This window comes from Primulina eburnea, chromosome 6 (genome assembly GCF_022965805.1).
Source record: "Primulina eburnea isolate SZY01 chromosome 6, ASM2296580v1, whole genome shotgun sequence".
Classification (NCBI taxonomy): Eukaryota; Viridiplantae; Streptophyta; class Magnoliopsida; order Lamiales; family Gesneriaceae; genus Primulina; species Primulina eburnea.
The window spans coordinates 28,066,891-28,079,462 of NC_133106.1; the positions used below are offsets into that span (position 1 = coordinate 28,066,891).

At 36.7% G+C, this 12,572-nt stretch overlaps 1 protein-coding gene across 4 annotated transcripts; it reads right to left on the minus strand.

Moving 5' to 3' along the window:
* Window positions 1-442: 442 nt before the first annotated feature.
* Window positions 443-9,401, minus strand: LOC140834052 (uncharacterized). Of its 4 annotated transcripts, none has more exons than XM_073198659.1 (14): window positions 9,243-9,401; window positions 8,536-8,634; window positions 7,013-7,140; window positions 6,764-6,917; window positions 6,544-6,653; window positions 6,009-6,092; window positions 5,888-5,936; window positions 5,648-5,739; window positions 4,787-4,919; window positions 4,360-4,442; window positions 2,907-4,288; window positions 2,311-2,421; window positions 1,392-2,211; window positions 443-476 (listed from the first exon to the last, which is right to left on the minus strand). In XM_073198659.1, exons 2-13 carry the CDS (start codon window positions 8,626-8,628, stop codon window positions 1,643-1,645), a joined length of 2,988 nt encoding a protein of 995 aa, XP_073054760.1. In that variant the 5' UTR covers window positions 8,629-8,634; window positions 9,243-9,401; the 3' UTR covers window positions 443-476; window positions 1,392-1,642. The 4 variants fall into 4 exon arrangements, with proteins under 4 accessions (XP_073054760.1, XP_073054757.1, XP_073054759.1 ...); XM_073198656.1 differs by having other exon boundaries at window positions 4,787-4,925; XM_073198658.1 differs by having other exon boundaries at window positions 6,544-6,656.
* Between the last annotated feature and the right edge of the window lie 3,171 nt (window positions 9,402-12,572).

Here is a 12,572-nt window from a genome sequence, read left to right on the forward strand (position 1 = left end):
CATCTTCGGTTGAGAAATATGATATATCCTTACCAACATATTCTCTGTGCATTGATAAACATAATATTGAAGACAGAATGGGATGATTTCATATATTTAGAAAGGATGAAAATTACATCTACAAAACAAGGCCATTACAGGACAAAGACAGATGACCAAATGGCCAGTTTCTTGTACTAACAAACATTATAACACTTTCGAGATAAATAGTGCATCGCTTGCAACTCTCCCACTTCATAACGTTGTAAAAGAAAAAGGTTTTCGAGTATATGTGAAACATCAACAGTCTTCTGGTCATAATTAAGTAATATATATATACAAGCAGCATATACTAGTAAAAGCTCTCACCTTATCTGAAATAACTGATCTGATTCTTCAGTACAACGGAAACAGACGCTCAAAAACTGAAGGATCACAATGTATATCATTTGGCGTGCAGCCCCTTACTTCGTGCCTCAATCTTAAGCTCCTTTCATCTGCAAATTAGTCGTAAAACTAAGAACGAGATCTCCTTGCTACAAAAAGTTGGAAGATTTTAATTTAATTTTTTTATAATGGAAATGGGTTAAGGGTGTCAATTCGCATAGGTTGGGTGGGTTGAACAATAATACTATTCAAAAATTGCTCAACTCGAACCTAACCCGAAAACTCTCGACCCGAACCCGAATCAACCCGGTTTTGTATTTTTTTAAAGAAAGTTAAATCAAATTCAAAAAAAATTAATATAAATACATAATACTATATGATTTAAATTTGAAAGTTTAATTGAAAAAATAAAGTATATTTACTAAATCAAATAAAAATTGTTCAAAATAAATATTAAATTATGAAAATTTACGATCTAAATATACAATAAATATTTTTTCATACATACAATATATAAAAATGTTGGCAATATTTATTAATAAAATTAAATTTTCGATTCAATCCGAGTTGACCCGAACCCAACCCGATAATTTTTTCGGGTCAGCTATTGGGTCCAACCCAAACCCGAAAACCCCAAACTCAAACATTATTTTTTTGGGGTTGAACTGTGTCGGGTTGGTGGGTCGTGTCTGATTTTGTAACCCCTAAAATGGGTTATGTACAAAGTTGTTCAGTATTTACACACAAAGAGGAAAAAAAAAGCATTGATAATCCTCGAACTCAAGTAAAATAAGTCGAGTGAAAATAACACTTAGCTGGAAAAAGATATAACTTTATCAAATTTTGCTAAAAATGTTTTTTTCCCCACCTTGGACAAGAATCATATAATTTACTAATTTATCAACGAGAGGTATGAGACTATTCGATGCCCACAAATCATACGTATGCAACCAGAGGATCACTGGCTAAACTTACAATTTAATAAAGTCGAAAGGAGCAGAAAGAATAAACAGGTCAAAAATTACCTGTTGGTTTCCAGACATTGTTTGGGAAGGTTTGATCTTTCACCAACCTGAAAGTTGCCAAGTAAGACTAATCACCAATCTCATCTCCTTGAACCGTAACATTCTTGGAACTTTCCGGTGCGTTTATGAGATGGGATGAGAGCTAGTTAATGGGTCATTTGTATTTTATCCTTCACGTGAATTCATCTACATCACACACGATAATCCTATTTCATCACCCATACAGTTACCAGCCAAGGAAAATAAGACACTTAAATCCCATAACTCCCGTTGTACATATTTCCAGAACCGGGCATGTGGATCTTTGAATCTTCATAACCACCATATAATTTATTAAATCCCAATCTCTCGCTTCTGAGAAGTTCTGCCATACCCAAATTATTTGCACCAGGGCCCTCATTCCACCCATTCCATTGGCCATTAGAAGTTATTGCATTTCTAGGCTGAGGGTGGGTAAACTGAGAGAATGGAGAGAAATTGTTGGATAGGGTTTGCTCCATAACCCTTGAACGAACTCCATAAACATCGGAGATGGAGGAAAAACCATCCCCAAGTTCGTTAATTCTCTGGTTTGTGTGTGGAGGAAGAGATCTTTGCAAAAATGATTGGAGCCTTGCCTCCTCGAATGTATTCAACTGTGGAGAATAACAGGACTTTACATCTAGGACTGGACTGTTGATGCCACCTGGAAATGTACCGTGGCGAACTTCCAAAATTGCAGGATCCATGAATTCAATATCACAGTTAATAAAAGTATTGCTACTAGGAGGTGTCTGCCACTGATTTCTTGAAAAAGAGGAGGCATCATGTATATGATTTCCTGCACGATTTAAAAGGAACAGAAAAACAAAAAAAAAGGTAAGTTATGAGCAAAAATATAATCATTACATATATATGCTCAGCCTAAAAAACTTGTTACCAGATAATGTGCCCGAAATCTGATCTGCCCTTTCATATGATGAGAAACCTGGAGGTGGGATTCTACTAGACGCTGAAAATCCTGGAGGGGCGGATATCTGAGATCTTGAAACTGTTAAAAGAATTGGCAAAAGAAAGAACTGGATGAGACGGCGAAAGGACTGAAATGAGATAAACAATCATCCCATCATTCTCTTAATTCACTCGACATCACAAATCAGGTTCTTCAATTAACATGTGACAGAATACGGAAAATTCAGTAGGCATCTACCCTCGTCGATGTAAAATCAGTGTATACACTTCTCTATCTATCCTATATTATAACAAATAGCATTTACCAAAATCTATTCCTTGAGACAATCCAAGATATTGTTATGCTATTCTTGGGAACAACTTACAAAAAGAGTATATAGCTAAATGTCTTGGTACTTGCTTAATTAGATGACAATCAAACATGAACTACACATGAAACGTGAACTACACATGCTCACAGTCATTCCGTAAGCAATGAAATTTCATGATATAAAAACTGCATTTAAAATGAAAGCCAAGTAAACTCATTAATGAATAAGGGAATAAGAATCAGAGAGAACTTACCAGAAAGCTTATTATTGGAGATATTAGAATGACTGTCAGTAAAAACATCAGATTCACTTCTGCCTAAAAATGGAAAATTATTGCGAGGAGCAATCTTATCATTGTCAAGATGCATGATGTTGCTATAAGGGACATCATTGCCAAAAGGACGCTGCTTGAATTCTTTTTCCAAAAAATTACTAGACCGTCCAAAATTTGTTACTTGGTTCGTGTCCTCTCGAGCAAATGAAAACCTTGATTGGTTGCTGTTCTGTACTTTCCATGAACCTGATACTCCAAAAGACCCTTGGGGTTTATCAGTTTCACCCCACAGTTTGGCAAGGTTTTGAGGTGATGTTAAAGATTCGTCCAATGAATCAAAGTCCATGGACAAAATATTCGATATAATGCTGTTCTCCCCCATATTACCAGCACCAATGGCCACTTCACCTTCATATCTCCCTAACAGTGACCTTTTATCCTCGCTCGGAAATAAATTAGAAAATTCAACATCATTAGAATCGAGACTGTTGAGCCTGTTATAAGGATGCCCACCAGACTTTAAAGGAAAATTAGAAGCAGAAACTATCAAGTTATCTTTCTTATCTACAACTGGCCCACAAAAATCAATGCTGGTAGGACCATCAGCGATATTTAACACAGAAGGAATAGTGGAAAGCTTTGTCACATGAAACGAACTGAAAATATCTGGTAGATGATTTATGCTGGCAGTAAGCTCAGGATCCTTGAGCCTTTGGTTGTCAAAAGACAACAAGTCATCTTCTGTCTCACATATGTTAACTTGTGTCGGCTGAGAGGGAATTCCCAAACCAAAGTCAGATAGGCTATCTGTGACACAGAGAGCATTAGTCATATTTTCAGATCTTGCAGGTGCCTCAGAAGTCGCTGCCTCTTTAATTTGCTTAGCATAGTTATGGATGCCCAAGGACATAAAATCAGAGCATGTGTTCTCAATAATTTCATCAGTGGCATCCATATAATTGTTGTTTAAAGAAGGCCCAAAAGACTTTAAGGAAGAACCGACCATCTTAGAAAGATTATGGGCTGACTTAGTTGTATCAGCGCCATGCAGCTGCTGGTTTAATGGGGATGTTGGGGGATGTGCGGAAGTAGACGAACTCTTAAGCACTGCAATGCTATCTGGTTTTGATTCTTTTTTAGCAGGCACTAAATTTTCCAGCTTTATTTTATCTGGAGATATGGAGTTTTCTTCAATAGGAACCAAATTTTTTCCAGTATTGGTTTGCAATGAAGAAACCTGAATCAGGCTTGCAACTTTAGCAGAAGATGCCACCAGACTGTTACAAGCATCAGGTTTAAGTGGCCCATTGGAACAGGGTGTAAACGTAGAAATTGGCTGATTATTGAAAGAACGAGTTCCCCTGGAAACATAATAGAACACTGAGAGACAGTGAAAATTAGATAAAGTAAGTATAGCCAAAGAATGACATACCACAATGCTCCAGCTGGAAGAGCAGCAGATCTACCTGAGCTACTATGTGGTGGAGATACTACAGCACCACTAGCTGAATTGTGCTGACCAGGGTGACCAAACATAAATCAGTTGGAAATATAGCATAGAGGTGTTTTAAACAATATATTTCAATTATAATTACAACAGGAACCCTAACAGCCACCATCAATCTACCATCAAAATTATCGACTAAATAGGTTATAGATAATAAAGTCAATTACTTGACAGACCGTACTCGCCAATATTAAAACCAAAAATTTTGTCTTCATGGACTGAATGCAGCAGCCATGATATATTCCACGGACTAAAAAATAAATAAAAGTTGAAATACCATAAACTGAGCCAGTAAGCACCATCAGCTGGAAGGCAAGTGCTTTTGTGAAGATTGAAGAAAAGGAGTTCTTACATTTGTATTTGCAGCAGTTTTGTTGATAAGCTTCCCTGAAAGGGCAGGGCTGTTATTGCAGTTCTCATCTGCCGGTGGTGGCAACACATTTCCTGAACGACTACTATTTGTGGCACCAGTAATTTGTTGAACTCTACTCCTTTAAAATAATAGTGTTAAGTCAATTTAACTACAACATAAACAATGATGAAACTCACAGAAAATCATAAAAAAGCAGAAAATATTTTTTTATACATAACACGTGAAAAATAGAGAATAATCATAGTTTTCGAATTAGCTCTGATGCACAACAAAAATTAGCAGAGATAAAGACATAACGCTAATTTAAAACTGGTGAAACATAAACAAAAAATACTTTTCAAAATCAGCCTTGAGCCTCAATGAGGAATATGTCGTTCATAAATGAAATCTTGTTCCACACAGGGTCAGTTAAGAAATTATTTTGAAACAAATGTCAGCTACTTGGCAGAGCAAACATTTCACCATACAGAAAAAAATTTACAATCACTTCAATAAGTTCTCCGCAATACAAGTATTTACTCGACTGATTATTTGTGCAATATTTAATCTTCACACATAGAGCCCGAAAATGACTGTAATAGGCACATACAGCTGGGAGAACACCACATCATCACTAGTTTAAAATGAATCAATAAACCGACATGGCTGCCACTGGAATGTGTAAAAAAAGTACCAAAATATAGAAACTGCTCAAATAGTTCGTATGTTTAAAAACAGAGACTTTTATTTCGCACTAACATAACACGAGATTCACGCATGTGCACAAAAACATAAGTAAATGGATCAAATAAATATGCAATGGGAAAAAAAAGGAACAGAGAGCATCTGACATGGAAATACCTTGTGTAGGCTGATATTACTTCATCTTTAGTAAAGCTATCCTCTTGTGAACCAATTTCATGCAAATATAAACAATCAGGATTGCTGCAGGGCTGGAAAAAAGGTATAATTTTTCATTAGGAAAACCAATGGATTCACCAATATGCAATGGGCACATATTCTGATAATATCTTCAATGGACAATTCAGAAGTCTTAGTGATTTTTTTCCTGATTTGACTTGAAAAGGTAAATATATTTACCATATTCCTCAGCCATGCATGACAATATTTAGTGGTTCCAAAGCATGCCCTGCAGTAATGGCTTTCAAAAGCTATTGGATCACACGAAGCAATAAATATACAATTAAAGAATAACACTTACTTCAAAGGTCTACCATCCAAAGTAAAACCATTTACTGACTGGATACACCGAATGGCTTCTTCCTCCTTTGAATATGTTATATATCTAGGCCAGAAAAAAGTAAATGTATTCAGGGCAAGACACAGAAAAGAGAAAATAATATGGGTTCTTACTCAAACCAAATATGGCAAGAGACCTGGCACCATATGAGGTTGGTGCTTCCAAACATATAAACAGTATGGAGTTAAAATTATCCAAGTTCAGAACTAATTAGACCACGAGATATAGTTAATGATTTCCTGGGAACAATATTAAGATGATTGACTTCCTTTACAGAAAAAGTATATAAACATTATTTTAAAAAAAATAAAAAAGACATCATTTTCACCAGCACTTGAGAGCAACGATATCAGACACAAACTCATCCCAAATCCTTCAAAACACAGAAAGAAGCTGCTCTGAACATAAAATTGCACAAAACGCCAAAATATTTTAAAACTTCTAAAAACAAACAAACATTACAATTTTGGGCTTAGCATGGTTATTTAGAACTTACACACTGCATGTACTATTTGCAAAATGTTGTATGGCGCCAGTCGCGGTTCGTGATATAGAAACCTTCAGCACCTTTCCATACTGACCAAAATATTCTTTCCGCTGAAGAAGCTGCTAACATGAATATCAATATCGATAACAACACAAAATACCAATAGGTAAACAAAAGAAATGAAACCTGAAGAAGACTCGCAATATAAAATAAGCACAGGAAAACTAACATCCTCATCTGCAAAATTAAGTTGCAACCCCACTACATAGACGAGATTCCTTTGGATAACTCGTACACTGCCCAGTTGCTTCCTTCCCTCAGAGGTTTTGCTCTTCCCCTTATGCGACTTGAGCTTCTTCTCCACGCTCATCTCTGAAACCAACCTGTCATAACCATCAAAATATAAAATTAAGCATAGATCACCATAATCTAAATTTAAACACGTGAAAGGTATCATCATCAGCATCAACTCATTTACTTTTCACAATTTGACGTCATTCCAACAATTTTTTCCTTGTTATAAGGAGTACGACATGCTGGACAGCGTCCTTCTGTCTCATCTTTCTCAGCCATATCTATTATTTGATGCCAGCACCAAACACAAATCTGAAACATAGAAAACATTCATGGCACCAAATCAGAAAACCATTATTTTCCCCCAAAAGGCGCATTAAATAGCATATAAAAAAGTTGAATAGCAAAAATGTGGTAAGAAACAATAAGATAAGCATTCACACCCAAAATCTGTCGATAAAACCGTAAAATCCATTCCCAAGAAGGCCAGAAAAAGAAGTTCTAGACAATTATGAAATTCCCAAACCTCATGTTATAGATTTTCCACTAAAATTTTCATTAGCTAGTTAAAGTCAGCAATTGTTTCCTTGTCATTCACATTAGAAAATAAAACAGTTGAGATGGTGAAAAAGAACACCCACCAGAAATGGATAGAAAAGAGACAACAAATCATGAATACTGTTCAAATTTTCACATAACAAGTTACTGGAACAATAGCTCTAGCAGCGGTCACTTTAATAGCTATAATATAATTTAAACTACAAAAAAATCCATCCGCAAATTTTTCCCCAAACATTGTAACTGCGTTTAAACTTTAAAGCATATATTAGTTTTCATGAAAAGGCAACCGGTGTGTTTCATACAAGAAAAGGCAACCGGTGACATTGACTACAATTAGAGTAAACATGAATTAAGAACCTTCATACTCACACAGCCGATAACAATTCTCCCTATTTTCAAAGTAAAATAATCTCATTCACCCTTCAGATACAATAATTTGAAGTTGGGTGCCACCTTGACTTCTAGTGTGGTCTTCAAGAGCAAGGGCATGACAAAATGAAACTTTTTGCAGTAAAAATACAACCATAAATGTGAATACAAAATGAGAGATATCTACCTTGTACAGCTCAAGGACATTTGGACAGTCAAATTTATATTTTAGTTGTAACAGTATAGAAAATCAAATGGACAATGCATGACTTTAAAATGAGTTCTTGGACAGTAGGATATATCTCCAGGAACTTAACAGGTCAATTGCACTTCTTCAGAGATTGTGTGCACGTGAATCAGACAAACATGCAAGAGACTTGCGAAAAAAGTATTGCTTCAAAAACTGTAAGAAACATGCAAACAACGGAAAATAAATGACAGTATTCTTGCCTTAGTAAATATCAAACAACAAAATCATCTCACACTGTCTATCCCCAATTCCTTAATTCTTCTCTCTTTATTAATACACGGGGAACTTGCTTGATATGTTTACAAACATGCCCGACAGGAGAATCATTTGCTAAGAATGTGAAACTCAAATTACTAATATTTAATATTTAATACAAGGTAAAAAGCACAGGAAATATTAAACTTAAAACACTTGGTATTCTGGCCCAGAATACAAGCACAAGGTTTTCAAAATTCTAAAACAGATTCCATTGATGGAAAGAAATATTTATCTCTTAGTTCCACTTTATTATGCACGAGGGGATGTACCTCATAGCCGCACTTGCATGGCTTCAAGTGCTGATCAGTTAAATCCATCTCCTCAGCACAGAGGGGACACATCCTTTCTCCTCCTTCACTCATGGTTGCCTGAAAACATATGTAAAGTTTAACGAGATAATACCCAACTGTCGCACTAGTATATTTACATATTTCTCGAGAATCAGAAAAATATTTACCAAGCATAGCTGCTAAATTGGAAGTGTTTCCACACATAGTACTCTAAACAATGGACAAGACATAAACATGACCAAAAGCCCAGCAAATAATTTTAAAAATAAAACCTAAAAATTAACCAGCGAACTAATTCAACTAAGAATAAAATTCAATTTCACCAAACCCATCCAAAGTCAAACATAAGAATCTTCGTCAACGACCAGGGGCATCCACCTCTCCCAAATCCATTTCACCAACCTCTCCACTCAAAAATCCAAAACAAATCGACCAAGAATTGTACCGATGTAAAATTTCAGTTAAATCCAGAACAAATCTATATATAAAAAAATAAATCAAGCACCGAAATCCTAAAAATATTGAAATCAAAATCCAAACAAGCACTTATTAAAAGCAACTCAACTTAAACCAACAATCAAATCAAGCAAAAACCCAATCGAAACTACTAAATTTTCAATTTTCCATCTCTTGCATAAAATTAGGGATCGGGGAAAGGAATTCAGATTGGATATTCCAAGACTTACAGAAGATGATTGGATCGAGAAATGAGGCGACGCGATGAAGAGATATAGGTGTAGATACAGAGAGAGATGAGCAAAAAGACTGAAACTAGAGAGAGAAATTGAGTGAGCAATACAGAAAGGAAGAAAATGGATGATGGGCCATTTATGCTTTGGATTGGATAAAAGGGTCGGGTTTGGAGTTACTTCTAATTTCTAATTTCATTATTAGTTGAATATACATACTAACAGTACTGTACACACATGGCAGCTCCTCATACGAGCATCGTTAAAATGACATTTATATATTAGATATACAGTTTCGATATGATATGTCATATTTAATATGTAGATGTCATATCATCGATGTTCATATAAATACTTACAGTTGATGTGCAAGACGTCATTTTAGCGAAATTCGCCTAGTTATCCACAGTAAATAAACAATATATCAAAATTATATATAGTATATTATTATAAATGTGACAATAATTTTTTTTACTATTTTACTCTTGCATAATATCTTTGATGTAATTTTGATGTTATGTATTTATTAAATTACTTTAATTTCTCTCTAATAAATATTTTTATATTTACCTATAATTTTGAATTTTAAAAATATCATATCAATCGGATCACTCACCTATTTTGCTTGATACTGAGCCTCGAAATGTTCACACATCAACCTGGAAGTTTCGATTTGAAAATCGGTGGTTAAAAGAAAGTGAACTCCCGGGGGTAGTGTCAGGTAATTGGAATTCTTATGGGAATGGAGATGTGATTACAAATTTACAAAATCTCTCCAGCAACTTATCCAAGTGGAGTCGTAAGCTGAACAAAGAGTCTCGCGCCGATATTGAAAAAACGAAAGAGCAGATCGAAAAGCTTCGTGAAAAAAGTGACCCAATCTCCATCGCACGGGTAGCTGAGCTAAAGGAAAAATTGTCTCACTTATTGACACAATATGAGGCGTTTTGGAAACAGCGGGCAAAACAATTCTGGTTGAAAGATGGTGATATGAATACAAAATTCTTTCACAGCATGGCCACTAGACGAAAGGAAAGAAATTGTATCAGGAAACTAACTGATGAAGGTGGTGTAACATATGATGAGACTCCAGACTTGAATCACATTGCACATGACTACTTTGATAATCTATTTAAAGCGAGTGAAACTCACTACGAACCAGTGGTAAGGCACATTAATCCGATGGTTACAGAGGAGGATAATCAACGCCTAAAAGAGCCATTCACCAGGGATGAGTTTCGAACAGCTTTATTTCAAATGCATCCGGATAAGTCCCCAGGACCTGACGGATACAACCCAGCTTTTTTCCAACGTTTCTGGCATATTGTGGGGGAAGACGTATTTCGAAATAGCATAGAATGGTTAAAGAATGGGGTGTTCCCAGAGTCTCTCAATGACACAATAATTACGTTGATACCAAAAGGCCCCAACCCAACGACGATGAAGGACCTACGACCAATCTCCCTCTGCAACGTCATTTATCGCATCACCTCGAAGGTTTTGGCAAACCGTCTCAAAAAAGTACTTTCCCCACTGATATCTAATTCACAAGTGGCTTTTGTGCCGGAGCGCTCTATTACAGATGATAAGTCATAGCAGCATTTGAAATCATCCACCACATGAAACGAAAGACCAGAGGCAAAAGAGGAGATGTGGCTTTAAAAATTGATATCAGCAAAGCATATGATCGCATTGATTGGGGCTTTTTAGAGCAAATGCTACTGCGGCTGGGATTTCTTCAGGAATGGGTCCAAATGATGAAGATGTGTGTTACTACAGTGAAATACTCAATACGGGTAAATGATAAGCTAGTTGGACCGATAATCCCAGAGCGTGGCCTGCGTCAAGGGTGTCCGTTATCACCCTATCTGTTTATTATTTGTGCGCAAGGATTATCTGCGCTAATTGACAAGGCTGTTGCGCGTGGTACACTACATGGAATCAGAATCTGTCGTGGTGCTCCGATTATATCTCATTTACTCTTTGCTGATGACAGTTTCTTTTTCTTTAGAGCCTCCCAAGATGAATGCAACACGATGAAGCAACTCCTCTTGACGTATGAACATGCCAGTGGACAAGCTATCAATTTGCAAAAATCTGGAATTTTTTATAGTAATAACATTGATCATGAACTGAAGGATGAACTGTCAAATATTTTGGGTGTGTCAAACCCACTGGACACCGGCAGATATTTGGGGCTACCGTCGCTTGTGGGTAGCAAAAAGAGGGCTGTATTTGGCTATCTTCGGGATAGGCTTTGGACACGGATCCAAAATTGGAAGAAAAGCTCCCTATCAGCGGCAGGGCGAGATGTACTCATTAAATCTGTTGCACATGCTCTTCCAACTTATTGTATGAACTGCTTCTTATTGCCGAGTTCATTGCTAGATGAACTCCAGAAAATGATGAACTCTTTCTGGTGGGGTTCGAAATCAAATGGAGCAAGAGGTATACATTGGATGACCTGGGATAGACTATGTGTGCAAAAAGAAATGGGAGGCTTAGGCTATCGAAACCTAGAAGGATATAACCTTGCCATGCTTACGAAACAAGGTTGGAAGTGTATTTCAGCCCCCGATGCTCTATCTTCTCGGCTACTCAAAGCGAAATATTTTCCGAGAAACGATTTTGTAAATGCAAGACTAGGACCTAATCCTAGCTTCATATGGCGAAGCATCTGGAGCTCTCAAGCTATCTTGGCACAAGGTATACGCTGGAAAATAGGGGACGGCCGATCTGTTAACATCCTACATGATCCTTGGTTGCGAGATCCAGGAAACTTCTATATACAAACCCAGCTTGATGAGGGGCAACATCTAGTGACAGTTTCTGATTTGATCGATCCTGTTACTAGTCAATGGAATTTCGATGTGTTACAGGATTCCTTTCAACCACGAGATATCGAGGAAATAACAAAAATTCCTCTTGTATCACCGAATTCAGCAGATTTGAGAATTTGGCACTTCAGCCGTGACGGTATATACTCAGTCAAATCCGGGTATAAACTTCTTATGAATACATATACTCAACCAAGCTATTCGTGCATTGCATCTGGGACTTGGGCTAAACTGTGGCAGCTCGAAGTACCACCAAAGATCAAGTTCTTCCTTTGGCGGGTTGTGAAAAATTGCTTTCCTTGTCGCAATAACCTACAAAACCGAGGACTGAATGTTCCCATACGTTGTGTTTTATGTGGATCGGGTATCGAGAATAATTGGCACCTCTTCATAGACTGCCCCTATGCTCAGAACTGTTGGAATCTTGCAAGCTTGACACACCTTGTTGACGAATGTGCTAATGCTTCAGAATCTTTTTCGCAATGGTTCT